The sequence below is a fragment of the Oncorhynchus clarkii genome, chromosome 12, assembly GCF_045791955.1.
Source record: "Oncorhynchus clarkii lewisi isolate Uvic-CL-2024 chromosome 12, UVic_Ocla_1.0, whole genome shotgun sequence".
Classification (NCBI taxonomy): Eukaryota; Metazoa; Chordata; class Actinopteri; order Salmoniformes; family Salmonidae; genus Oncorhynchus; species Oncorhynchus clarkii.
Window position 1 is genome coordinate 44,787,800 of NC_092158.1, and position 27,904 is coordinate 44,815,703.

Below are 27,904 nucleotides of genomic sequence, written 5' to 3' on the forward strand. Positions count from 1 at the left end.
TGCTCTTTTGCACACCAATATCTCTACCTGTACATGACCATCTGATAATTTATCACTCCAGTGTTATTAACCTGCAAAATTGTAATTATTCACCTACCTCCTCATGCCTTTTGCACACAATGTATATAGACTCCCCTTTTTTTTCTACTGTGTTATTGACTTGTTAATTGTTTACTTACTCCATGTGTAACTTTGTGTTGTCTGTTCACACTGCTATGCTTTATCTTGGCCAGGTCGCAGTTGCAAATGAGAACTTGTTCTCAACTAGCCTACCTGGTTAAATAAAGGTGAAATAAAAATAAATTTAAAAAATTAAAAAATCCGTAAGGCGCAAATATCTAAATGGGAGCAGCAGTGGGATTCACATCAATGCAATGTAGATATCAATAATAAGTGATAGCCGTATCGCCGCAGACTACACCACTGCTGTCATCCTTACCTCCAAGCGTTTATTAAAATTGGATCATCTTTGGAATTTCCGACAGCAGTCGTACCATTGGAAGACATACCTTGGATTGTAGCCTACAAAAGCTTATTCCTGCTCTTTTCCGGCGATCCATCAAATCCATTTGCTCTGTCATAAAAGTTGTCTCTGACTTGTGGTCAGACTCACTCGGGTGAACCAAACTTAAATTTGCGCCTTTTTTCAATGCTGCTTTGTATGTCACTGTGAAAACAGGTGTCAAAATATTTTTTCCCGCAAACATCCTTTCTGAATTTCAAAGTAATCCTTGAAGTAATCATCTACTTTTTCAAAAGTATCTGTAATCTAATTACAATATTTTTGCTGGTAATGTAACGGATTACAGATACAGTTGTTTTGTAATACCTTACATGTTATGGATTTCATGTTATCCGTTACTCCCCAACCCTGTATACAAGTTAAAGTTTATAATTACATAACGAGGACAGCAATCACTTTTGCTACCTGCACTGCATGGTCGAAGGAGGAGAAGAAGAGAAGCTCACTCCAAGGATGTCAAAACTTCCAAATGGTTGGTTATGAGATGGGGTGAAATACAAAGTTGTGCTATATTTTTATTGGCTATGTCATGGCACATTTTTCAAGATAACTAATAATACATTACTATCTCTAACACTTTTAATCTGCAAAAACGGCAAATGAATTAGTCGGTAGTGGTGACATCAGATCAAAAATGTAGGCGGTGGGGCTCAGCTCAGATACCTACACAGGCCTACACCATATACATAATTTACACACACACGCACATACACACACACATCAGCACAGACAGATCCAGCTCAGATAGGCCTAGCTCATGAGCTCGACCAGCAGCAGGTTTTAATTTGGAATGGAAAATGAATGTGTTTATTCAATAGATGTCTCTTCATTCACAGTTTAACAATTTTAAATATTGCCACCCATCAGACTATTGTCAATTTAATCTTGTTTTTAGGCTACATCTATTATTACATGTGTGACATTTGTTTCGAAATACACTGTGTACCAAACATTAGTAGCACCTTCCTGATATTGAGTTGCACCCCCTTTTGTCCTCAGAACAGCCTCAATTCATCAGGGAATAGACTCTACAAGGTGTTAAAAGTATTTCACAGGGATGCTTGGCCAATGTTGACTCCAATGCTTTCCATAGTTTGGGTGGTGCACCATTCTTGATACACACAGGAAACTGTTGAGCATGAAAAACCCAGCATCGTTGCAGTTTTTGACACACTCAAACCAGTGCCCCAGGTACCTACTACCATACCCTGTTCAAATATTTTCTTGCCAATTCGCCCTCTGAATGCACACAATCCATGTCTCGAATGTCTTAATGCTTAACAATCTTTCTTTAACCTATCTCCTCCCGTTCATCTACACTGATTGTAGTGGATTTAACAGGTGACATCAATTAGGGATCATATCTTTCACCTGGTCAGTCTATGTCATGGAAAGAGCAGGTGTTCCTAATGTTTTGTATACTCAGTGTAGTTATATGTAGTTTCAATTGGCCATTATCAGATGGGCAGCCAGCTGTCGGGTGAAGGAAGAGCGGGGGGGGGTGACATGTCCTGCTATAACTGTTTATCAAACAAACATTTTAACATCAGTGTGTTAAATATACTTTAGGAAAAGTCAGGGACATGACACTTAAAATGGCAAAGATATTACAATTTTAAATTAATATCTTCTATCTGCACTTCTAGTGTAGAAGAAGAAACAGCACCTCTCATGTTAGCCAAACAAACCGAATGGGGGGGTTAGACCAAAGGTTGCTATCTATAACCATGTGTGGTGACGTTAGCTAACTAGGACACTCGACAGTTCAGCTAGCCAACTCTGAAAGGTGGGAACCGACAGAGCTAGAGCCCACTAGTAGAAGTTGCTAAAACTAGTGGAAAATTGTTATTAGCGGGATATTAAAGCAGTGGAACTAGCAAGCTAGCAGCACTAATTGCGTGAAGGCTAGGCTACAGAGGTACTGTAGCTAGCTGACAACAAACAATACTGCTAACAAGCTACCTTAGGTAACTTCACTCTGTGTAGGTGAAGTGGTAACCCATACCAAATGGAACAGTTAAGCTGAGAGATAGGTTTTCTTTAAAAAAGCTCTTAAACAGGTTCAGAATCAACAGAGGTGAAAAATGAGGGGAACCAGGGCAATGCATGGTGTTATATAGACTGGTGGGGCTTAACTCACAATGCCCTAATTGGCCTGTTAGGCGTGATTGAATAAGGCTTCAGCGAATGACCTGCACGAGGGTATGTCCCATAGTGAGATGTTGAACCGAGGCCACTGGAAGAGAACCCAGGAGTAGCATATCCTCCTCACTTACTACAGATCCAGTGGTAGGGTGGTGACACAACGAGAGTTCCAGTATATTCTGAATAGCAAACACCAAGTTAGAGATCAGTGGATACTACAGGACAAAAAAAGAGAATGAACGTGGAGACTCAGGAAGGGAAGAGGGAACAGTGGAGCTCTAAAACAGAGTTCCTCCTCACAGTTTGTGGTAACGTGGTCGGCCTGGGAAATGTATGGAGGTTCCCCTATCTCTGCTATAAGAACGGTGGAGGTGAGTTATATTTGGGGAATCCCCCATATGGGTCGTTCTATAAATTAGGGTGGCAGTGAGGATTTATTGTAGTGGACATCTTTTTAGGGCTGTTACAAAGTAATTGATAAACATCTGTAACTTCTGAAACATCTGTAACATCTGTAACTTGTTGATACTGTAATTATTGTTACAACATTAAGATTTAAAGAGGTGCTTCTACACCTGCATTGCTTGCTGTTTGGGGTTTTAGGCTGGGTTTCTGTACAGCACTTTGAGATATCAGCTGATGTACGAAGGGCTATATAAATACATTTGATTTGATTTGATTTGAAACAGGGAACATAGTTGAATCAAAACCTGTTTACACCCTTTCTCACAGTTGGAGTTTTCACAGATTTGGCAAAAATCATGTGACATAAAACACTACCTTTCTTTCCTTACATTTTTGACAGTGTTATTTGTCGTTTTTATACATTAAGTTGCTCCAGCATCTGTGTTAGAGATGTCGACAATGACTATGGTGTGTATGGTGTGTCTCCTCTCTAACGGCTAGGAAGCTCAGATTCAAACTCCCATTAGACAGCTCTGCAAGCGTTATAATGTCAAAATACTTTCCTTACTCACCAAATATGGAGCTTCACTGAGCAATTAGGAATATTTTCAGGCTTTTTATTAAGACCTTTTTTGGAGGTACATACCAGCCATAACCGGAGTAAATGAAGATAGTGAGTAACAGTAATATTTGGTGAGGAACAAACGTATTTTGACATTATAACGCTTGCAGAGCTGTCTAATGGGAGTTTGAATTGGAGCTTTGTGGGCATTAGAAAGGAGACACGTCACACTCATCGTCGACAAATCTCTAACACACAGATACTAGGTCAATGTTGAGCATTTAACAATTGACTTAGACATTTAACTTCAACTCTGAATGAACCATGGACCTTGCTGTCTGACAGTTTTTTAAATTCAAATTCAAATGTATTTATAAAGCCCTTCTACAATCAGCTGATGTCACAAGGTGCTGTACAGAAACCCAGCCTAAAACCCCAAACAGCAAGCAATGCAGGTGTAGAAGCACGGTGGCTAGGAAAAACTCCCTAGAAAGGCCAGAACCTAGGAAGAAACCTAGAGAGGAACTAAGCTATGAGGAGTGGCCAGGCTGTGCCGGGTGGAGATTATAACAGAGCATGGCCAAGATGTTCAAATGTTCATAGATGACCAGCAGGGTCAAATAATAATAATCACAGTGGTTGTCGAGGGTGCAACAGGTCAGCACCTCAGGAGTAAATGTCAGTGGGCATTTCATAGTCGATCATTCAGAGTATCTCTACCGCTCCTGCTGTCTCTAGAGAGTTGAAAACAGCAGGTCTGGGACAGGTAGCACGTCTGGTGAACCGGTCACGGTTCCATAGCCGCAGGCAGAACAGTTGAAACTGGAGCAGCAGCACAGCCAGGTGGACTGGGGACAGCAAGGAGTCATTAGGCCAGGTAGTCCTGAAGCATGGTCCTAGGGCTCAGGTCCTCCGAGAAAGAGAAAAAGAGAGAGAGAGAGAATTAGAGAGAGTATACTTAAATTCACACAGGACAGCAGATACGACAGGAGAAATACTCCAGATATAACAGACTGATCCTAGCCCCCCGACACATAAACTACTGCAGCATAAATACTGGATGCTGAGACAGGAGTGGTCGGGAGACACTGTGACCCCATCTGACGATACCCCCGGACAGGGCCAAACAGGCAGGATATAACCCCACCCACTTTGCCAAAGCACAGCCCCCTACACCACTAGAGGGATATCTTCAACCACCAACTTACCATCCTGAGACAAGGCCGAGAATAGCCCACAAAGATCTCCGCCACGGCAATCCCAAGGGGCGGCGCCAACCCGGACAGGAAGATCATGTCAGTGACTCAACCCACTCAAGTATTTACCCTTCCTTGGGGCAGCATGGAAGAGCACCAGTAAGCTAGTGACTCAGCCCCTGTAATAGGGTTAGAGGCCAGTGGAAAGAGGGGAACCGGCCAGGCAGAGACAGCAAGGGCGGTTCGTTGCTCCAGTGCCTTTCCGTTCACCTTCACACTATTGGGCCAGACGACACTCAATCATAGGACCTACTGAAGAGATGAGTCTTCAATATCGACTTAAAGGTTGAGACCGAGTCTGCGTCTTTCAAATGGGTAGGCAGACCATTCCATAAAAATGGAGATCTATAGAAGAAAGCCCTGCCTCCAGCTGTTTGCTTAGAAATTATAGGGACAGTAAGGAGGCTTGGTCTTGTGACCATAGCGTACGTGTAGGTATGTACGGCAGGAGCAAATCGGAAAGATAGGTAGGAGCAAGCCTATGTAATGCTTTGTAGGTTAGCAGTAAAACCTTGAGCATTGCAGTAGTCTAACCTAGAAGTGACAAAAGCATGGATACATTTTTCTGCATCATTTGTGGACAGAAAGTTTCTGATTTTGTTGGATTAGATCAATGTTGGAAAAAAGCTGTCCTTGAAACAGTGTTGATATGTTCGTCAAAAGAGAGATCAGCGTCCAGAGTAACGCCGAGATCCTTCACAGTTTTATTTGAGACGACTGTACAACCATCAAAATTAATTGTCAGATTCAACAGAAGATCTCTGTTTCTTGGGACCTAGAACAAGCATCTCTGTTTTGTCCGAGTTTAAAGGTAGAACATTTGCAGCCATCCACTTCCTTATGTCTGAAACACAGGCTTCCAGGGAAGGCAATTTTGGGGCTTCACCATGTTTCATCGAAATGTACAGCTCTGTGTCATCCACATAGCAGTGAAAGTTAACATTATGTTTCCGAATGACATCACCAAGAGGTAGAATATATCGTGAAAACAATAGTGGTCCTAAAACGGAACCTTGAGGAACACCTGAAATTTACAGTTGATTTGTCAGAGGACAAACCATCCACAGAGACAAACTGATATCTTTCCAACAGATAAGATCTAAACCAGGCCATAACTTGTCAGTGTAGACCAATTTGGGTTTCCAATCTCCCCAAAAGAATGTGGTGATCGATGGTATCAAAAGCAGCACTAAGATCTAGGAGCACGAGGACAGATGCAGAGCCTCGGTCTGACGCCATTAAAAGGTCATTTACCACCTTCACAAGTGCAGTCTCAGTGATATGATGGGGTCTAAAACCAGACTGAAGCATTTTGTATACATTGTTTGTCTTCAGGAATGCAGTGAGTTGCTGTGCAACAGCTTTTTCAAAGATTTTGGAGAGGAATGGGAGATTCGATATAGGCCGATAGTTTTTTATATTTTCTGGGTTAAGGTTTGGCTTTTTCAAGAGAGGCTTTATTACTGCCACTTTTAGTGAGTTTGGTACACATCCGGTGGATAGAGAGCCGTTAATTATGTTCATCATAGGAGGGCCAAGCACAGGAAGCAGCTCTTTCAGTAGTTTAGTTGGAATAGGGTCCAGTATGCAGCTTGAAGGTTTAGATGCCATGATTCTTTTCATCAATGTGTCAAGAGATATAGTACTAAAAAAAATGGAGTGTCTCCCTTGATCCTAGGTCCTGGCAGAGTTGTGCATATTATATGGAGATCTCGGAAATGCATTGTAACTACTTAACATTTAGTGTCTCCTTATGTTACACCGTGAAAACGGTTTTCATGGGCACACAAATACAAATAACCCAGTAAGCTCCGACCGTCACAGGACATCCATGGACGTTCGAAAGTGGATTTTTGATTTCAACTTTCACATATGTTGATTTTATGTCCGGTCCGCCCAAAAATAAACGTCTATGATTGGTTCAGATTTGGTCCGGTCCGGCCTTGATTTGGCCCAAATGTAGACGTCTATAATGTACTGTGCTGTACTGTACTGAAATATCCTCTACCTTACTGTACTGTACTGTACTCTACTCAAATGTACTCTACTGCTGTATTGTGCTGTCCAAACTTGTGAAACATTGGTTCAGATTTGGTCCAGTCTAGGACATTTTGTCAGCCAGTTATTGTCATGCAAAAGACTACTGGTCTCATGGCATTTGACCGTTAATTAACATAAACATGTTTAACATCTCCAGCCCTCAATGCATACAAGCCACTGATGCGCACCTTTGGAACGTCTACATTTAAAAAGTCTAATAAATAAATTTAATACATCACCATAATAATAATACATCCATCATTTATTTTAATCAGGTCTAAAGAAACATTATGACATGATGAAAAATGTATTTCAGAAGAACAGAATATGAGTTGGCCTACTGTAGGCCTATGACCTATGTTATCTGGTTATGCTCCATTACATAGGCTAGGGACGCACTTTCACTGGGGATGGGGGGGACATGTTTTATCATTGGAATGTGATACAAAATGAGGCAACGGTAACAGGTAGTCCACCTGTGGTAAATTCAATAGATTGGACATGATTTGGAAAGACACATACCTGTTTATATAAGGTCCCACAGTTGACAGTGCATGTCAGAGCAAAAACCAAGTCATGAGGTTGAAGGAATTGTCCGTAAAGATCTGAGACTGGATTGTGAGACACAGATCTGGGGAAGGTCACCAAAACATTTCTGCAGCATTGAAGGTCCCCAAGAACACGGTGGCCTCCATCATTCTTATATGGAGGAGGTTTGGAACCACCAAGACTCTTCCTACAGCAGGCAATCCGGCCAAACTCAGCAATCGGGGGGGAGAAGGGCCTTGCTTGGTCAGGGAGGTGACCAAGAACCCGATGGTCACTCTGACAGAGCTTCAGAGTTTCTCTGTGGAGATGGGAGGACCTTCCAGAAGGCCAACCATCTCTGCAGCACTCCACCAATCAGGCCTTCGTGGTAGAGTGACCAGAAGGAAGCCACTCCTCAGTAAAAGGCACATGACAGCCCACTTGGAGTTTGCCAAAAGGCACCTAAAGACTCTCAGACCATGAGAAAAGATTCTCTGGTCTGATAAAACCAAGATTGAACTCTTTGGCCTGAATGCCAAGCATCACGTCTGGAAGAAACCTGGCACCACCCCTATGGTGAAGCATGGTGGTGGCAACATCATGCTGTGGGGAGGATTTTCAGTGGCAGGGACTTGGAGACTAGTCAGGGTCGAGGGAAACATGAACGGAGCAAAGTACAAAGATATCCTTGATCAAAACCTGCTCCAGAGAGTTCAGGACCTCACACTTGGGTGAAGGTTCACCTTCCAACAGGACAATGACCCTAAGCACACAGCCAAGACAACGCAAGAGTGGCTTCGGGACAAGTCTCTGAATGTCCTTGAGTGGACCAGCCAGAGCCCAGACTCGAACCTGATCGAACATCTCTGCAGTACTGAAAATAGCTGTGCAGTGTCGCTCCCCATCCAACCTGACAGAGCCTGAAAGGATCTACAAAGAGGAATGGGAGAAACAACCCCAAATACAGGTGTGCTAAGCTTTAGTGTCATACCCAAAAAGACTTGAGGCTGTAATCGCTGCCAAAGGTGCTTCAACAAAGTACTGAGAAAAGGGTCTGAATACTTATGTAAATATGATATGAGTTGTTGTTTTTTTATAGATTTGCAAACATTTCTTAAAAACATGTTTTTGCTTTGTCATTTGGGGTATTGTGTGTAGATTGATGAGGGGGGAGGGATCTATTTAATCAATTTTAGAATAAGGCTGTAACATAACAAAATGTGGAAAAAGTCAAGGGGTCTGAAAATATTTAAAGTTAGAAATTTGGCCATAGAAACCATGACCAAAAACAGACGTCTTATATACAGTATATCCGTAAAATACAGCACCATTCAAGTTTGGACACCTCTTTATTTTTACTATTTTCTACATTGTAAAATAATAGTGAAGATAATAAAACTATGAAATAAAACATACGGAAACATGTAGTAACCAAAAAAAGTGTTAACAAAATCTAAATATATTGAATATTTTAGATTCTTTAAAGTAGCCACCCTTTGCCTTGATGACAGCTTTGCACACTCTGGCATTCTCTCAACCAGCTTCACTTGGAATGCTTTTCCAACAGTCTTGAAGGAGTTCCCATATATGCTGAGCACTTGTTGGCTGCTTTTCCTTCACTCTGTGGTCCAACTCATCCCAATTGGGTTGAGGTCAGGTGATTGTGGAGGCAAGGTCATCTGATGCAGCACTCCATCACTCTCCTTCTTGGTCAAACAGCCCTTACACAGTCTGGAGGTGTGTTGAGTCATTGTTCTGTTGAAAAACAAATTATAGTCCCACTAAGAGCAAACCAGATGGGATGGCGTATCGCTGCAGAATGCTGTGGTAGCCATGCTGGTTAAGTGTGCCTTGAATTCTAAATAAATCACTGACAGTGTCACCAGCAAAGCACCCCCACACCATCGCACCTCCTCCTCCATGCTTCACGGTGGGAATCTCATGTGGGGATCATCTATTTGATCGGACCTACTCTGCGTCTCAAAAGACACAGTGGTTGGAAACAAAAATCTCAAATTTGGACTCATCAGACCAAAGGACAGATTTACATTGGTCTAATGTTCATAGCTCATGTTTCTTGGCCCAAGCAAGTCTCTTCTTATTATTGGTGTCCTTTAGTAGTGCTTTGTTTGCAGTAATTCGACCATGAAAGCCTGATTCAAGCAGTTGATGTTCAGATGTGTCACGGTTTTCCTCCTCTTCGTCTGAAGAAGAGAGGCGAGAAGGATCGGAGGACCAATATGCGGCGTGGTAAGTGTCCATGGTTTTAATAGGAAAACTCAAACATGAACACAACTACAAAACAAGAACCGTGAAAACCGAAACAGCCCTATCTGGTGCAATAAACACAAAGACAGGAAACAATCACCCACAAAATACCCAAAGAATATGGCTGCCTAAATATGGTTCCCAATCAGAGACAACAATAAACACCTGCCTCTGATTGAGAACCACTCTAGGCAACCATAGACTTACCTAGACAACTAAACTGAACACAACCCCATTAATCGAATAAAACCCCTAGACAAGACGAAACACAATAAATCACCCATGTCACACCCTGGCCTAACCAAAATAATAAAGAAAACAAAGATAATTAAGGCCAGGGCGTGACAAGATATGTCTGTTACTTGAACAATGTGAAACATATATTTGGGCTGCAATTTCTGAGGCTGGTAACTCTAATGAACTTATCCTCTGTAGCAGAGGTAACTCTGGGTCTTCCTTTCCAGTGGCGGTCCTCATGAGTGCCAGATTGATCATAGCGCTTGAAAGGTTTTTGCAACTGCACTTGAAGAAACTTTCAAAGTTCTTGACATTTTCAGGATTGACTGACCTTCATGTCTTAAAGTAATGATGGACTGTCCATTTCTCTTTGATTATTTGAGCTGTTCTTGCCATAATATGAACTTGGTATTTTACCAAATAGGGCTATCTTCTGTATACCACCCCTACCTTGTCACAACACAACTGATTGGCTCAAACGCATTAAGAAGGAAATAAATTCTACAAATGAACTTTTAACAAGGCACACCTGTTTAATTGAAATGCATTCAAGGTAACTACCTCATGAAGCTGGTTGAGAGAATGACAAGAGTGTGCAAAGCTGTCATCAATGCAAGGGTACTTTGAAGAATCTCAAATATAAAATGTTTGCTGATTTGTGTAACACTTTTGGGTTACTACATGAGTCCATAGTTTAGATGTCTTCACTATTATTCTACAATGTAGAAAATAGTAAAATAAAGAAAAACCCTTGAATGAGTAGGTGTGTCCAAACTTTTGACTGGTACTGTACTTTTCAACTTTCGTTTACAACCGAAAATTAATGGGAGTTTAACTTCCGTAAAATACGTATGTTCAACGTAATTTTGTTCATTGAAGTTGATCATTTGCTATTTTCTGCTTGATTTATAGCAGGGTCTAGAAATATTTTTTACAGAGAAAGCATAAAGGTAATGAGGTAATGTTTTCATGTTTCTATGAGTCGGCTTGGACACAGAGTCGAGCTGTGTGCAATTGTGTAGGACGCAGGTTAATGTTTATTGTCACGAGTCTTGTCCTGGAGGCAGAACTGAGCGGCCAGCTGCAAAGTCAAAATTGTCTATGTCGTAAAAATGTATGAAAACCAAAATGAGCTTATTGGTCTTAATTTAAGGTTAGGCATTGGAGTTAGCAGTGTGTTTAAGGTTAAGGTAACGGTTAGGTTTAAAATCAGATGTTATGACTGGCTGTGCCAGCTAGTTACCAAGCTTCCTCAAGATCAAGATTCATGATGAGAAACGCTAACCTGTGTGCAACATACCCAATGCTTTTTGCTTCCATTATTCAGGATATTTAGAATGACAACCCATGACACAGTAGCCTAGTACGCTTATTCACAAAATTATCTTGTGATCAGGCAATGAAATGACAGGACAAATACATTTGTGTCCATGTTACACCTGGAATGTTAAAGGACACAATGCCTTCAGAAAGTATTCATTCATTTACTTGATTTATTCCATATTTTATTTGGATTGTACAGTCTTTGCACATTATTCTTGAAAAAAATATTCAAGCTCTGTCATGTTGGTTGTTGATGTTTGCTAGACAGCCATGTTCAAGTCTTGCCATAGATTTTCAAGCCGATTTATGTCAAAACTGTAACTAGGCCACTCAGGAACATTCAATGCTGTCTTGGTAAGCAACTCCAGTATATATTTCACCATGTGTTTTAGGTTATTGGCCTGCTGAAAGGTGAATTTGTCTGCCAGTGTCTGTTGGAAAGCAGACTGAACCAGGTTTTCCTCTGGGAATTTGCCTGTACTTAGCACAATTCTGTTTCTTTTTATCCTAAAAAAAAATCCCTAGTCCTTGCTTATCACAAGCATACCCATTACATGATGCCACCACCACCATGCTTGAAAATATGAAGAGTGGTACTCAGTGATGTGTTGTGCTGGATTTGCCCCAAACATAACGCTTCGTATTCTGGACATAAAGTTCATAAATATTTTGTTTGTTGCAGTTTTACTTCAGTGCCTTATTGCAAACAGAATGCATGTTTTGGAATATTTGTATTCTGTACATGCTTCCTTCTTTTCACTCTGTCATTTGAATCAATGTTGTTGATTCATCCTCAGTTTTCTCTTGTCACAGCCATTGAACACTGTAACTGTTTTAAAGTCACCATTGGCCTCATGGTGAAATCCCAGATAATTGTTTTACCCAACTACCAATAGGTTTCCTTCTTTGCGAGGCATTGGAAAACCTCCCTGGTCTTTGTGTTTGAAATTCACTACTCGACTAAGGGACCTGACAGATATCTGTATGTGTGGCGCACAGAGATGAGGCAGTCATTCACAAAGCATGTTAAACACTATTATTGCACACAGAGGCCATGTAACTTATGTGACTTCTTAAGCAAATGTCTACTCCTGAACTTATTTAGGCTTGCCATAACAAAGGGGTTGAATACTTATTGACTCAAGACATTTTAGCTTTTCCTTTTGAATTACTTTGTAAAAATGTATAGAAACATGATTCCACTTTGACATTATGGCGCATTGTGTGTAGGCCAGTGACACAAAATCTAAATTTAATACATTTCTAATTCAGGCTGTATCACAACAAAATGTGGAAAAGGTCAAGGGGTGTGAATATTTTTTGAAGGCACTGTATAGTTCTAGGCCTTTGTCGTTGTTAGGAGTTATTGACCAATTTGCCATATTTTTCATTTCATTCCTGTAAGCACACACTTGAAACTACATAACAAGTGTTTTTATTTTTGTTTAAACCATTTTGAAATGTTTATCCCATATCCCACATTGGCCCTTTAATTAATAGAAAGATCTATATTGCTCTAAAAAGTGGGTTAAGTAAAGATACCAGTTACCAGTATGAATATAAGTTAAAAAGGGAGCTTGATTAGGGTCTGTAGGGCACAAAATCACTAGTAGCCTGCCTATATCACAACATACATATTTATATATGTCTGTTCTTAGGTGCCTTCCTTGTGCCCTACCTGCTGTACGTTGGGCTATGTGGTCTTCCTCTGTTCCTTCTCGAGACATCAATTGGTCAGTACACCCAACAGGGCATTGTCACATGCTGGAGGAGCTTATGTCCGCTTGCTGAAGGTGAGATGTTGCTATACTCCTTCATTCTACTACAGGCAAAAAGGTTAAAGGGATAATTCACCCAAATTACCAAATTACACATTGTTATCAATACCCTGTAAGCAATCCATACATTTTCCTGGTCCAAAGTCTTATGCAGAGAAAATAAACCAATATTTAATTTTGTAATTTGAGTGAACTATCCCTTTAATGTCCCACCTCATATTACCTGTTAATTCTCCACAGGTGTTGGCAGGGCAGAGCTTCTCATCCTGATCTATGACTCTATCATTTACCTCGTGATCCTGGCCTGGACTCTATTCTACCTGGTGTTCTCTTTCAGTTCTCAGCTACCCTGGGCCAGCTGTGGTAACACCTGGAACACAGGTTGGTAGGCCTACATTTTCTGCATGGGGGTAAAACAGGTTATATTTTACCAGAAAACAATGATACATACACAAAGTTACTGTATATATGTTTTTGGGAGAGAATTACATTTGACTTTAATTACTTTTTGATTAGATCAATGTGTGGATTTCTCTTCAATAAACCATACTGCCAACTATACCTCCAAAATCACCACTACTTCTGCTGCCACTGAGTTCTGGGAGTAAGTAGCCTGCCCCACACAACACAAAGCAGCATAAGATAAATACTGTATATGAAAACTCTGCAAGACTTCCCTTTAATAATTATCTTACACTAAAATGATGTACAGTATCTGAAATGGCACCTATTCCCTAGAATAAAAAATTGTGCACAACTTTTGTCCAGTGCCCGTATGTCAAATGTATTGCATGATATAGGGAATAGGGTAACATTTCAGATGCAACTTAAATGTAGCTTGAACTGAAAGTCTCCCTCTATCCCTGTTTATACCTGGTGCTAACATGTGTCCTTTGTCCTCATCTTGTCCATATGCTGATTGTGCCCACATTTTTAGACAGATTTAGATGATTAAAAGACGCATTGATCTTTCTGACCACCTCCGGAGGAAGTCAGGCACTGTGTCTGGATTTCTTACAAGATGGATATGGACAGTGAAACCATATAAATCATCATTATCCCAACCTCTAAAATCATTGACAGGTGACACCATTTATGAAATCAATATAGGCCTATGGCCTAAAATAAAATAAACAATTTCAAGTAATATCTGGCAAATAATTTGCATACAGGGAGGGACTAGGAAATCTGTTCACAATTTGGACACAGTGAACAGCATACCATGTGTAGACGCATGTCTAAAAATGTGGGCACAATCAGAATGTGGATAAGATCAGAACAAAGGATGCATGTTCGCCGGTAACCAGAATCCCGATATTTCCCAATTCCCAAGAAAAAATAATAATATGAGAACTCGGACAAGTAGTAACAATTTATATGCTGCAGTAATGCAAAAACACAAAATAAGCAGGTGAAAATAGCTGTATAAAACAACATTAACTCTCTGGCTTCATTCATACATTAGACCAGGCATCACAATGCTAGCAGTCTACCATATTGACTCAACATAAAGTCCCCAATAGAAAACATCTCTTACTTGCATGGCTTCTATGAATTGCATTGCTGACTATCATGTGTAGGCGACCTCTCGACGCAGTTACGAATCTCCAACCTAACTGTGTGGAACTGGCAAAGGCTTCAAAATATAAACTGTGGCTAGGCTACTCACTGTTTCCAAAATGGCTGATAGATTGTGTCCACAAAAGTATCTAGGAAACAAACATTTGCAACATTGTTCCATGTAACACTAACAAAAGTGAGAGCACGGGCTTGACTAGTCACCAGGTATAAACGGGGCTTCTGTTGCCCTCCCCCAGGCGTCGTGTGTTGGCTATCTCTGGAGGCATTGAAGAGGTGGGCAGTGTAAGATGGGAGCTGATGCTCTGTCTCCTCGCCTGTTGGGCTGTCTGCTACTTCTGTATCTGGAAAGGAATCAGGTACTCAGGAAAGGTCTGTATAAGAGTTTATGTATATCTTACTACTACACATGATTACACCAGTAAATGTTAAATTACTTCACACATCCATGGAACTACCATAAATCTGATTGTTTAGGTACAGGTGGTAATTGTGCTATGGTGGTAAGTTTTGTTTTTGTCCATACTGGTCCATTTCATTAGGTGGTGTATTTCACTGCCACATTTCCCTATCTGATGCTCTTGGTGTTGCTGGTGAGAGGGTTGACTTTACCTGGAGCTTGGGAGGGTATTCAGTTTTACCTGTATCCAGACCCAGTCCGCCTTGCAGACCCCCAAGTAAACATTTGCACCTTTTCATTTGCACATTCATTGAAGAACAAGTTCCAAGCTAAATATGATCAAGTCTTTGCATTCCACCTCTCAATTTCGTGCTGTCGAATTTCTACATGCACTAATGAATCTCTCGCCAACCAGGTCTGGATGGAAGCAGGAACGCAGGTGTTCTTCTCCTACTGTATTGGACGGGGAAGTCAAACTGTTTTGGGAAGCTTCAACAAATACAACAATAACTGCTACATGTAAGACTGTTCCGTTTTAACAATACATTTTGTTTCTTAAAACATCTATACTTCAATGGATATGTAGAATTTAATAAAGAACAACTTATTCCAATTGTATTAGTTTGAGCACAGTTATAATTAGCATATTTTATTTTATGTCCATTCAGGGACAGCTTTTGGCTGTGTCTGCTGAATGGTTGTACCAGTTTTGTGGCTGGATTTGCAGTCTTCTCGGTGCTGGGATTCATGGCACAGAAACAGGGTGTTTCTGTCGCGACGGTGGCAGAGTCAGGTATGGTGTGGCCGTCACAGTGGACTTCTGTTACAGCTTTGTGCTTGTTAAAAACGTGTCAACATGTTTTACGGATGCAGTCAGTTCAGTATGTCACAGCATTATTTAGGGTTATAATTAGTGTCTTAAATGCAATGCTTAAATGCTCAATATGAATGTGAAAATTATAAATGCATTTACCATTTTCACATTCCAATTGAGGATACATGCACTGCATTTCTACCTTTTACATTCCAATTCATCATTGCATTTTAGAATTGGCACTGATAATGATCCATAATGTTGTAGCATATTGTGCCATGACATGCACACAAAAAACTGCATCTGTATCATATGCTAAGAGCATAGTTATTAAGTTATTTTCCTCCAATTCTTGTTTACTGTTGCTCCTAGGTCCTGGTTTGGCATTCATCGCCTTCCCCCAGGCAGCAGCCATGATGCCCTTGCCACAGCTCTGGACGGTCTGCTTCTTCATTATGCTTCTTCTGCTGGGAATTGACACACAGGTTATTTACCATACCTAAAGACCATGCCCAGCCAACACAGAATGTTCTTGTAACATTCCCTTAAGGTTCTCTTTTGGTTATTTGACAAATAACTTTCCCACAACAACTTTCCCACAACGTACTGGGAACCAAACTTTGTTAGCTGGATGTGGTCTACATGCAAGGGTTGATAAAAAAATGGGTTGTGTTGATCCCACAATGTACTGTATCTTGATGTCACTTTTATCTTCCTTTTTTTATTTTAGTTTGTCATAATGGAGGGAGTGATAACATCTTTCACAGACTTATTTCCTGTTACACTGCGAAGGCCCAGATATCGAGAGGGCTTTGTGCTCCTCTTCTGTCTCTCCTGCTTCCTTATACAGCTGACTCTGATCACAGAGGTGAGACATTGAATTAGCTCCTAATCAACTGTTTTAGACAATGTCCAGAATGATAATGAGTTTAGTTTAACTGTACATAATAGAGTGTAAGGAAAAGGTCAAAGAAAAAATAGAACTTCTGTGCAGGTGAGGTAAATTATAAAGTCCTGCCCTCCGCACACTGGCGTGCACACTAGGCCCAGACTGCAAGGTATAGGATGTTTCATAACAGCAGGTCGTCATTGTAAATAAGACTTTGTTCTTAACTGACTTGCCTAGTTAAATAAAGGTTAAATAAAACATTTAAAAATCTGGAAGTGTTGCAATGACCACAGTGTTGATTTACTGACTTCATTAATCTAGCTATCTTCAGTGATATTGTGTATGATTGCTTCCATGTGCTCCATCTCTGATTCTACACTTCACATATGAATATCAATAGGATCAGCTTTAATATTGCAGACAGATTGTGGCTTCCATCAATGTAATTGTCTCCAACATTTCCAATTCCTCATATATTTTTGGGGTATATATACACTACCGTTCAAAAGTTTGGGGTCACTGAGAAATGTCCTTGTTTTTGAAAGAAAAGCACATTTTTTGTCCATTAAAATAACATCAAATTGATCAGAAATACAGTGTAAACATTGTTAATGTTGTAAATGACTATTGTAGCTGGAAACGGCAGATGTTTTATGGAATATCTACATAGGTGTACAAAGGCCCATTATCAGAAACCATCACTCATGTGTTCCAATGGCATGTTGTGTTAGCTAATCCAAGTTTATCATTTTAAAAGGCTAATTGATCATTGGAAAACCCTTTTGAAATTATGTTAGCACAGCTGAAAACTGTTGTTCCTATTAAATAAGCAATAAAACTGGCCTTCTTTAGACTAGTTGAGTATCTGGAGCGTTAGCATTTGTGGGTTCGATTACAAGCTCAAAATGGCCAGAAACAAAGTACTTTCTTTTAAAACTCGTCTATTCTTGGTCTGAGAAATGAAGGCTATTCCATGCGAGAACTTTCCAAGACACTTAGGACACTAAAGAGGCCTTTCTACTGACTCTGAAAAACAACAAAAGAAAGATGCCCAGGGTCCCTGCTCATCTGCATGAACGTGCCTTAGTCATGCTGGCCAGGGAAATAAATTGCAATATCCGTACTGTCAGACTCCTAAGAAAGCACGACAGGGAGACAAGACGGACAGCTGATTGTCCTCGCAGTGGCAGACCACGTGTAACAACACCTGCACAGGATCGGTACATCCCTACATCACACCTGCGGGACAGGTACAGGATGGCAACAACAACTGCCCGAGTTACACCAAGAACACACAATCCCCCCATCAGTGCTCAGACTGTCCGCAATAGGCTGAGAGAGGCTGGACTGAGGGCTTGTAGGCCTGTTGTAAGGCAGGTCCTCACCAGACATCACCGGCAAAAACGTTGCCTATGGGCACAAACCCACCGTCGCTGGACCAGACAGGACTGGCAAAAAGTGCTCATCACTGACGAGTCTCGTTTTTTTCTCACCAGGGGTGATGGTCGGATTCGCGTTTATCGTCGAAGGAATGCGTGCTCCACCGAGGCCTGTACTCTGGAGCGGGATTGATTTGGAGGTGGAGAGTCCGTCATGGTCTGGGGCTGTGTGTCACAGCATCACCGGACTGAGCTTGTTGTCATTGCAGGCAATCTCAACGCTGTGCGTTACAGGGAAGACATCCTCCTCCCTCATGTGGTACCCTTCCTGTAGTCTTATCCTGACCAGACCCTCCAGCATTACAATGCCACCAGCCATACTGCTCGTTCTGTGCCTGATTTCCTGCAATACAGGAATGTCAGTGTTCTGCCATGGCCAGCAAAGAGCCCGGATCTCAATCCCGTTGAGCACGTCTGGGACCTGTTGGATTGGAGGGTGAGGGCTAGGGCCATTCCCCGCAGAAATGTCCGGGAACTTGCAGGTGCCTTGTTGAAAGAGTGGGGTAACATCTCACAGCAAAAACTGGCAAATCTGGTGCAGTCCATGAGGAAGAGATGCACTGCAGTACTAAATGCAGCTGGTGGCCACACCAGATACTGACTTTTACTTTTGATTTTGACCCCCCCCTTTGTTCAGGGACACATTATTCCATTTCTGTTTGTCACATGTCTGTGGAAATAGTTCAGTTTATGTCTCAGTTGTTGAATCTTATGTTCATACAAATATTTACACATGTTAAATTAGGCATCTACTTCCAGCTTATACATATATACAATGGGGCAAAAAAGTATTTAGTGAGCCACCAATTGTGCAAGTTCTCCCACTTAAAAAGATGAGAGAGGCCTGTAATTTTCATCATAGGTACACTTCAACTATGACAGACAAAATGAGAAAAAAAATCCAGAAACTCACATTGAATGATTTTTTATGAATTTATTTGCAAATTATGGTGGAAAATAAGTATTTGGTCTTTTGTTTGTTTTTAGTCCCATCCTTCAGCTTCCCTCAACCTCTCCCATCTATCTCTGAACACCATCCAGTTTTGATTTCTGAAGGACATTTTTTGGTTCTTCTAATCTACAGGGTGGGATCTTTGTGTTCCAGCTCATTGATTACTACGGCTGCAGCGGAGCATGTGTTCTCTTTGTGGCTGTGTTTGAGTCACTGGCAGTGGGATGGATCTTTGGTAAGTGTAAATCCACTGTGACTGCAGACTTTTTTTTCGCCCCGGCCACGATGGTGGAAAAACATGAGTTTTAGCCTTCATCTCAAGCACTAGAGTTGTAGTGGTGAAAAAGCCCCATTATACTATACACAACCACTCAGTTTTTGTAATCATTTGGTTTGTAAACTGCCTTTCTCTCATTGTCTCCTGGACTTGCGTTTATAGCCGTGGGGAAGGAAATCTGAATAAAAAATGTGTCTCTCTAGCACTGGGCCTTTACTAGTATTAGTGGACCGATATAGATGTCTGTACATAGGCTGGTCATCCAGGTTTGTACCTGCACAATACAGCAATTGAGTACATTGAAACATCAAGTGGTTTATGATGATGTGATGTGGCTCAGTTGGTCAAGCATGGTACTTGCTTTGCTAGGGTTGCGTGTTCGATTCCCACAGGGGACCAGAATGAAAATGTATGCACTCACTACTGTAAGTTGCTCTGGATATGAGCGGCTACTAAAAAGGACTGCAGCACCCCCACCCCTAAACTACTTCCCGTGGCTATGCGTGAGTTGACAGTAAATCTGTTTTAAAATCCTCAGGGGCAGATCACATGGAGGATGCCATTAAGGACATGACTGCACAGAGACCGTGTGTCCTCTTCAGACTGTGCTGGCGTTACTTCACCCCACTTGTGTCTCTGGTGAGTTAGATTGGTGCTTGTAAATATTTAAAAGTAGACATATGGCTAGACATTTAAAGGTAATTTCTGATTGAACCAACATTACTGTATACAGCCTCCACCCACGCTGGAACGTTGCCTTTACATGTAAATTGCGTGGATCGTCCGTGCTATGGCTTGAGTCTAGGTCTTACTCATTGGGTGCTTTGCTTTTCCTTCATATCATCCCAGAGTTCCTTTATTTTACACATGGTGGACTATAAGCCTCTCAAGTTTAACCGCTGGTACATGTACCCAGACTGGGCCTATGCACTGGGCTGGGCCATGGCCCTCTCCTCCATCCTCCTGGTGCCACTGTGGGGGATTGGCAAGATCTGCGTTGGCACAGGCAGCCTCAGACAGGTTTGTACTTAAGTCAAATACACATGCTCTTATCCAGAGTGATTTACAGTAGCAATTAGGGCTAAGTGCCTTGTCCAATGGCACAACAGATTTACCACCAAGTCAGCTCTGGGATTCAAACCAGCCCAACGATCCACCAGACTACCCTGCCACTCTTGTAAAATACTATATAGAACAGGATGCAGAGAATTATACTCTTAAAGGGACACCAATTCTGGCATTTAAGGTCTTGTTCTACTTACCCAGTCAGGTGCTTTTGGGTAATATTGCATTAATACTAGCATTGACTTGTGAAAATTCATCAGGTGTGAATGAAACTACACATACAAAATGGTATGATGCAAGTGTGAAACAAGGCTGCATATGTAAAAGTATAGTTTAACATGTTTGATCTATTCAATCTCTTTCTTTACTAGCGCTTGGCTGTCCTTTGTCACCCTGATGATGACCTCCCTCTAACCCGGCAGGGGAAATGCCAAAACTCAGAAATGGAGGCATTGCAAGATTAACCGCATATGAGCTTCATTTTGCTTACCAAGGAGACAGCTAAGCGTTGGGCATTAGCAGTGATATTGTTTGAAAGCTTGTTTATTAAAACTCTCATGCAGTGGCAGTTCTTGTATTTATCAACTGACCAATTTTTATGTTTCCATAGGCCAGGGCCTTTTTCACTTTGGTTAGGCACACGAGGATAATTCACCAAAATGACTCGGTAGTCACTTACTACAAAGCAATTGATGTCTGTTGCCAATGGTATAGATATGAAGCACTAGCACAAAAAAAAAAAATTGGTCAGGTATGAATGGACGCAGGACCTCAAGACATCTTTACACTGGTCTAGCAGCTGGAAGTTTGTGGGAAGCTACAAGCAATATTGAACTTTGTCATGACAATATTCACCAAAATATGGCCCTTCCTAACATCTTCCCTTGTCCAAAGTAGTGTAAAGGACCCAAACACTTAGAAGTAAAGGTGGAAGGTCACCGTATATTTTATTTTGTCCTAAAGGCATTGTGACAAAGGCAGATGACAACTGAGAAAATACACATTTGAAATTTGACAGCTTAGTTGTGCTAACAGAAAATTAATGTTCCCTGTTGCGTAGCAAACAAAGTTGAAAAATATGTGATCCCAACCTTTATTCAAATTTCACTCCTTGACAAGTCACGAGACTCAGACACAAGAGGGTAGAACACATTTCAAACTTCGCTTGTTAGGGGGAGGTAGTTGCAGAAACAATGGAATGTTTAGTCGACTTCCTCAATGGTTGGTCCAGATGATCCACCACCTCCAGGAGCAGCACCACCAGCTCCAGGGAATCCACCAGCCATGCCCTCAGGCATACCGCCGGGCATCCCACCAGCACCCTGGTATAGTTTGGTGATGATGGGGTTGCACACCTTCTCCAGCTCCTTCTGGTGGTGCTCATACTCTTCCTTCTCAGCAGTCTGAGAAATGCAAAAAATTAGCAAAACATACAACTTGAAGATCTCAATATATTTCACTTATGTCGCTCAGACATCCAAGGAAGGTATTGGGCCATCTTTGGTCTTTCGACCTCTGGTGGAAACTACGAATGGCAGGAGTAAACTTCATCACAGCAAGTGGTCCAAGACAGTACAAGTCACCCCAATTAAATTCTTACCTGGTTCTTGTCCAGCCACCCGATGACCTCGTTGCACTTCTCCAGAATCTTAGTCTTGTCCTCGTCACTGATTTTCCCCTGCAGTTTCTCATCCTCCACAGTAGACTTCATGTTGAAAGCGTAGGACTCTAGGGAGTTCTTAGAAGAGACCTTGTCACGCTGCACATCATCCTCACACTTGTACTTCTCAGCCTCCTGGACCATGCGCTCAATGTCCTCCTTGCTCAGGCGACCTAATGGAAAATAATCAAATCAACCAATGTTTTACCTAAACTACAATTAACTGTGCTAGATTTGTCGCTCAGACATCCAAGGAAGGTATTGGGCCATCTTTGGTCTTTCGACCTCTGGTGGAAACTACGAATGGCAGGAGTAAACTTCATCACAGCGAAACTATTGGGGCCAGGGCTAGTAACCATAGCCCATTTTCCAGTGTTAAACTACAATGCCATCCAACATTACCCTTGTCATTGGTGATGGTGATCTTGTTCTCCTTCCCAGTGCTCTTGTCAGCAGCAGACACGTTCATGATGCCGTTAGCATCAATGTCAAATGTGACCTCAATCTGAGGAACACCGCGAGGTGCAGGGGGGATTCCAGTCAGCTCAAACTTGCCCAACAGGTTGTTATCCTTGGTCATGGCCCTCTCACCCTCATACACCTGGAGGATACAGTCAATATTAGCAAAACATACATGTCTTCAAATGAGAAGTACATTTCACTAAAAGCCGCTCAAGACATCCAAGGAATGTATTGGGCAATCTTTGGTCTTTCAACCGCTGGTGGAAACAAATAGCAGGAGTAAACGGCATCAGATAGTGGCCAAAGGAATGAGGAAACATTGCCCTGAAATGGACATTTCTTGCAGGCCCCCCTCACCTGAATGAGCACACCAGGCTGGTTGTCTGAGTAGGTGGTGAAGGTCTGGGTCTGCTTGGTTGGGATGGTGGTGTTACGTTTGATCAGGACGGTCATGACACCTCCAGCGGTCTCAATACCCAGGGAGAGGGGTGTGACGTCCAGCAAAAGCAGGTCCTGGACATTCTCAGACTTGTCACCTGAGAGTATGGCTGCCTGGACAGCTGAAAATGAGAATGGGAGGTTAGACACATGGAAAAACATTACTGTAGACGCACTGTGCCATTGTCGCTCAGACATCCAAGGAAGGTATTGGGCCATCTTTGGTCTTTCGACCTCTGGTGGAAACTACGAATGGCAGGATTAAACTTCATCACAGCGAAACTATTGATTTAAGGCTCATTATAGAAGCCCATTGGCCACAGAGCAAACAAGATTATCAGTGATTCACCTGCGCCATAGGCCACAGCTTCGTCGGGGTTGATGCTTTTGTTGAGCTCTTTGCCGTTGAAGAAATCTTGGAGCAGTTTCTGGATCTTGGGGATACGAGTGGAGCCTCCGACCAGGACGATGTCGTGTACCTGGGCTTTGTCCATCTTGGCGTCGCGGAGGGATTTCTCCACTGGGTCAAGGGTGCCACGGAAAAGGTCTGCATTGAGCTCCTCAAAGCGAGCCCTGGTGATGGAGGTGTAGAAGTCGATTCCCTCGTACAAAGAGTCGATCTCGATGCTGGCCTGGGTGCTGGAGGACAGGGTGCGCTTTGCCCTCTCACATGCGGTGCGGAGACGGCGAACAGCCCTCTTGTTGTCGCTGATGTCTTTCTTGTACTTGCGTTTGAACTCCGCGATGAAGTGGTTGACCATGCGGTTGTCAAAGTCTTCTCCACCCAGATGAGTGTCTCCAGCAGTGGACTTGACCTCAAAGATGCCATCCTCAATGGTCAAGATGGACACATCAAAGGTGCCGCCACCCAGATCAAAGATAAGAACATTCCTTTCAGCACCGACCTGAAACAGGAGAGAACATTCAGTATTTGCAATGAATACAAGCCCTGATCTATGACATGGTTAAATATTCGCTCAGACATCCAAGGAAGGTATTGGGCCATCTTTGGTCTTTCAACCTCTGGTGGAAACTACGAATGGCAGGAGTAAACTTCATCACAGCAAATAAGCGCTGCATTGCAGTCCTTTTCAACAGAAAAAATATCAAGTAATGGAGTTAACCTTCTTGTCCAGGCCGTAGGCAATGGCAGCAGCAGTTGGCTCATTGATGATACGCAGCACATTCAGCCCCGAGATGGTACCAGCATCTTTGGTTGCCTGGCGCTGGGAGTCATTGAAGTAGGCAGGTACGGTAACAACAGCATTGTTGACAGTCTAGGGAGAAAAAATGTACATGCATTTGAATAATCCAATAGACCAGTCATGGTAAACTAAAAACACCTTCCTGTTACAGAACCAGCCACACAACACTTACTTTCCCAAGGTAGGCCTCAGCAATCTCCTTCATCTTGACCAGAACCATAGATGAAATTTCTTCTGGGTAGAAGGACTTAGTCTCTCCTTTGTATTCAACTTGGAGCTTAGGCCGAGTAGAATCATTGATAACTTCAAAGGGCCAATGCTTCATGTCCGATTGAACAACTCCATCATCAAACCTGCGGCCAATCAGTCTCTTAGCATCTGCAACAAGACAGCCAGTTAGATTTAGCATTTTCTACAGCGATAGAGTCAAGCGAGTTAAATGGTGTGTCACTCAGACATCCAAGGAAGGTTTTGGGCCATCTCTGGTCTTTCAACCTCTGGTGGAAACTACGAATGGCAGGAATAAACTTCATCACAGTGAACAAGCGTTGCCACAAAGTCAAAAATTATAAATACCAATCTACCTATTTTAGGAGACATTACCAGAACGTAAAAACGTACCGAATACTGTGTTGCAGGGGTTCATGGCAACCTGATTCTTAGCAGCATCACCAATGAGCCTCTCAGAGTCAGTGAAGGCAACGTAGCTTGGAGTGGTCCTGTTGCCTTGGTCGTTGGCAATGATTTCAACCTTGCCATGCTGGAACACACCCACGCAGGAGTAGGTGGTCCCGAGATCGATGCCGACTGCTGGTCCCTTAGACATGTTACCTGGACAATGAAGAACAGCATGGTGTTAGGTAACAAATGGACACTATGCAAGAATACAACAAACGCAGTAAAAATATTAGCAGTCACTAGAAGCCAATGTGGTCATCAAAATACATTGGTCATTTGTAAACATTAATTACCCCTCTAGGCCCAACTGCACATTGTGAGACTCAAGTACCATCCTAGGAATGTTCCAATGAGGGACAGGTCTTTGAAAACTGCTAAATTCGTGTTCACATTAGCAATGGTATTCCTCAACCTAACCGAGTAAGATTGATGCGACATTGTATTGGCAAGTAGTATGGTAGAGTCCTGACTTTGTTTCATGGTCATTGGACATCTTCACCGAAAAAGCAAAACACCTCCACTCCTGTCATTGTTCCGAGACAGGAAATCATTGTACGAAGTTGCACCTTGTAGCTACATTGACATTGGTTGTCAGGGATAGTTCCAGATTTACATTTTGCAACATCAGGCACTCCATAGTGCCATTTGCCTCAGGGGCAGGGATAAATGTAGATAAGCAATTAGTCATTGTAGTTAATTACCACATGTTCTCAAATGTGTAGGAAATTGACCCGTTGGAAGTTACAAACTACCTACTACATGGCACAGTTCAGACTGGATCTGATTTCACCCAAGAAACAGCAGCGAGCGCACTGAGCTCACAGGGGAAAATATTCCTCAAATAATTGAACCAACTTCAGTCAATTAGTGGTTTGAAATACTATCAAGTTAAATTTAAAGCCACTACGCATAAACCGCAGCCATTTCCTGGTTGCCAAAACTGATATTTCCCCAAATACAGTTTATGCAACAACTATAGGGTAGACTGGTCGCACCATCGAAACTACTGAATTATTTTCCAAAGCCAAAAATACTTTCAGAAAATAGAAAGTAGAAGCAGAAAGAAGCTTGTGACCCGGAAGCATAGAAATGGCGCACCTATATCGACCTACCGCTTTTAAGACTTTCAATGAGAGCTCTATAAAACGCATGCGAATTACCGTTAGGTCGCCCAAAAAGTTAATTCAATTAATTTGATACCATTGACTAAACAATAAACTTCCTTTATTTTAAGTCCTACGCTCAAAATAGTGATCGCTATAAAGAGATCATAAGATATAACACAATAACCAAAGTTAAATATTTGTCCCCCGAACAGCCTATGAGAATAAGGTCAGCAAAACTAAAGTATCGACTAACCAATAAAACGGTTTAATTCAAGATACGGTGCTCATGTCGACACCAACTTCAGCAACAGATACCGGTATGTACCGGTATTACACTTCAGAAAGAACTACAGACGTCCTTTTGTGCGTCACATCACGCGGGGTGCAGAGTCTCTAGAACGTTCTAGAACTAGGCCGACCACGAGGGTGGTCGCGCGCCATATCCTGGTATACCGCATACAACCGTTGTTACCTAGCGCAGTGACAAAAACTGTTTGAAACTGTCGATCGAATGTCAATCAAATAAATTTTAGCTGTGATATTAACCACGACATTAAAGGTTGACCGATTAGTTAGCAAGCAAAGGCCAACTAAAAGCTAACTAGTTGCCCAACGTTAACAGTTAAATGATATCAAATAGGATAGAACATGTAAATATATTGCAGTAATTCCGAGTTAAAGCTAGATCAGTTAGGTAAGTTTTACAAGGTTTAATTTGTCGACTAGGTGATATTAGTTAAAACTACAAGGCCAAGTAATTAATTTACGTTAGCCAGCCTTGTCTTCCGGATATAAAATGTACCTGCTTGTGGTCAGCAAAATAAATTACGGTGAACTAAAAAAAACGCTTTCATTATTACATTACTATTAAATTAAACTATTTCTTACTTACCGAATAAATTATTTGACCGAAGGTGATGCTGATGTTGATCGGAGTTGAACAATGGCGAAGCCTCCCTTTCTTCGCCTTGTGTGTTGTAAGAGAAAGAAGGAAGGATAAGTCTACCATTACTATATAAACGGCAAGGCAACCAATCATAGCTCAGGATTCAACTTGACATTCCAAAATACCAATAAAAACACAGGCTGTTGCTCCCTCCCACTTCCCATGAAGACGTCGGGTTGCGTTCGCACCGGATACACTTTTTATTTATTTATTTTTTATTTAACCTTTATTTAACCTTTATTTAACCAGGTAGGTTAGTTGAGAACAAGTTCTCATTTGCAACTGCGACCTGGCCAAGATAAATCATAGCAGTTCGACATTTACAATAACACAGAGTTACACATGGAATAAACAAAACATACAGTCAATAATACAGTAGAAAAAGAATGCAGAGAGTGCAAATGAGGTAAGATAAGAGCGTTAAGGCAATAAATAGGCCATGGTGACGAAGTAATTACAATATAGCAATTAAACACTGGAATGTTAGATGTGCAGAAGATGAATGTGCAAGTAGAGATACTGAGGTGCAAAGGAGCAAGATAAATAAATAAATACAGTATGGGGATGAGGTAATGCAATCAGTCGATATATTCGACAACTATCATCAGAAATCATGGGATTTAAATCAGACCGTGGGGCCCGCCTGATTCACAAGTGAGTCAGAAGGTTCAAATCAACGTTTCATATCGTGGTGTAGATGTACTGTATTGACAATGGCACAATAACGCGAGATCACATTTCCAGCATGGCCGACAACCAGACCTCCCTTGCCCGCCATAGGAAGCAAAATTGTAATTATTAAATTATAAGTGAGCATTGCATTTGCAGTTCTTAAATTATTTAAAACACATTTTTAAACTCTGAAACACTGAACGAGCTTCGGCAACTCGTGGTCCAGGTGACTAGCTTTACTGACATTGCTAGCCCTTG

General features: G+C 41.8%; 2 protein-coding genes and 4 non-coding genes across 6 annotated transcripts; 1 reads left to right on the top strand and 5 right to left on the bottom strand.

Annotated features, from left to right (window-relative positions):
• The first annotated feature begins 2,285 nt into the window (after positions 1–2,285).
• LOC139423221 (sodium- and chloride-dependent GABA transporter 2-like) lies at positions 2,286–21,047 on the top strand. The gene is made up of 14 exons (XM_071174987.1): positions 2,286–3,039; positions 12,946–13,080; positions 13,306–13,446; positions 13,582–13,669; positions 14,883–15,015; positions 15,186–15,320; positions 15,459–15,562; positions 15,712–15,836; positions 16,230–16,342; positions 16,588–16,725; positions 19,270–19,372; positions 19,953–20,053; positions 20,264–20,434; positions 20,851–21,047. Exons 1-14 carry the CDS (start codon positions 2,904–2,906, stop codon positions 20,941–20,943), a joined length of 1,716 nt encoding a protein of 571 aa, XP_071031088.1. The 5' UTR covers positions 2,286–2,903; the 3' UTR covers positions 20,944–21,047.
• A 347-nt stretch (positions 21,048–21,394) lies between these two features.
• LOC139423220 (heat shock protein 8) lies at positions 21,395–27,044 on the bottom strand. The gene is made up of 9 exons (XM_071174986.1): positions 26,921–27,044; positions 24,866–25,075; positions 24,417–24,622; positions 24,164–24,316; positions 23,389–23,944; positions 22,959–23,161; positions 22,542–22,740; positions 22,080–22,312; positions 21,395–21,882 (listed from the first exon to the last, which is right to left on the bottom strand). The coding sequence occupies exons 2-9, from the start codon at positions 25,068–25,070 to the stop codon at positions 21,682–21,684; spliced, it is 1,956 nt and encodes a 651-aa protein (XP_071031087.1). The 5' UTR covers positions 25,071–25,075; positions 26,921–27,044; the 3' UTR covers positions 21,395–21,681.
• LOC139423272 (small nucleolar RNA SNORD14) lies at positions 22,377–22,470 on the bottom strand. The gene has a single exon (XR_011635823.1). It is a non-coding gene; the product is annotated as a small nucleolar RNA SNORD14 (small nucleolar RNA).
• Positions 23,226–23,319, bottom strand: LOC139423273 (small nucleolar RNA SNORD14). Its single transcript, XR_011635824.1, has one exon. It is a non-coding gene; the product is annotated as a small nucleolar RNA SNORD14 (small nucleolar RNA).
• Positions 24,013–24,106, bottom strand: LOC139423275 (small nucleolar RNA SNORD14). The gene has a single exon (XR_011635826.1). It is a non-coding gene; the product is annotated as a small nucleolar RNA SNORD14 (small nucleolar RNA).
• LOC139423271 (small nucleolar RNA SNORD14) lies at positions 24,692–24,785 on the bottom strand. The gene has a single exon (XR_011635822.1). It is a non-coding gene; the product is annotated as a small nucleolar RNA SNORD14 (small nucleolar RNA).
• Positions 27,045–27,904: the final 860 nt, after the last annotated feature.

Coding starts and splice junctions, on each gene's coding strand:
- LOC139423220 (XM_071174986.1), bottom strand. CDS start 25,070: ATGTCTAAGGGACCAGCAGTCGGCATCGATCTCGGGACCACCTACTCC. Junction 23,945..24,163: donor CCTACGGCCTGGACAAGAAG/GTTAACTCCATT, acceptor CTCCTGTTTCAG/GTCGGTGCTGAAAGGAATGT. Junction 22,313..22,541: donor CACCATCACCAATGACAAGG/GTAATGTTGGAT, acceptor ATTTTCCATTAG/GTCGCCTGAGCAAGGAGGAC.
- LOC139423221 (XM_071174987.1), top strand. CDS start 2,904: ATGAACGTGGAGACTCAGGAAGGGAAGAGGGAACAGTGGAGCTCTAAA. Junction 3,040..12,945: donor CTGCTATAAGAACGGTGGAG/GTGAGTTATATT, acceptor GTCTGTTCTTAG/GTGCCTTCCTTGTGCCCTAC. Junction 16,343..16,587: donor TGCTGGGAATTGACACACAG/GTTATTTACCAT, acceptor TTTTTATTTTAG/TTTGTCATAATGGAGGGAGT.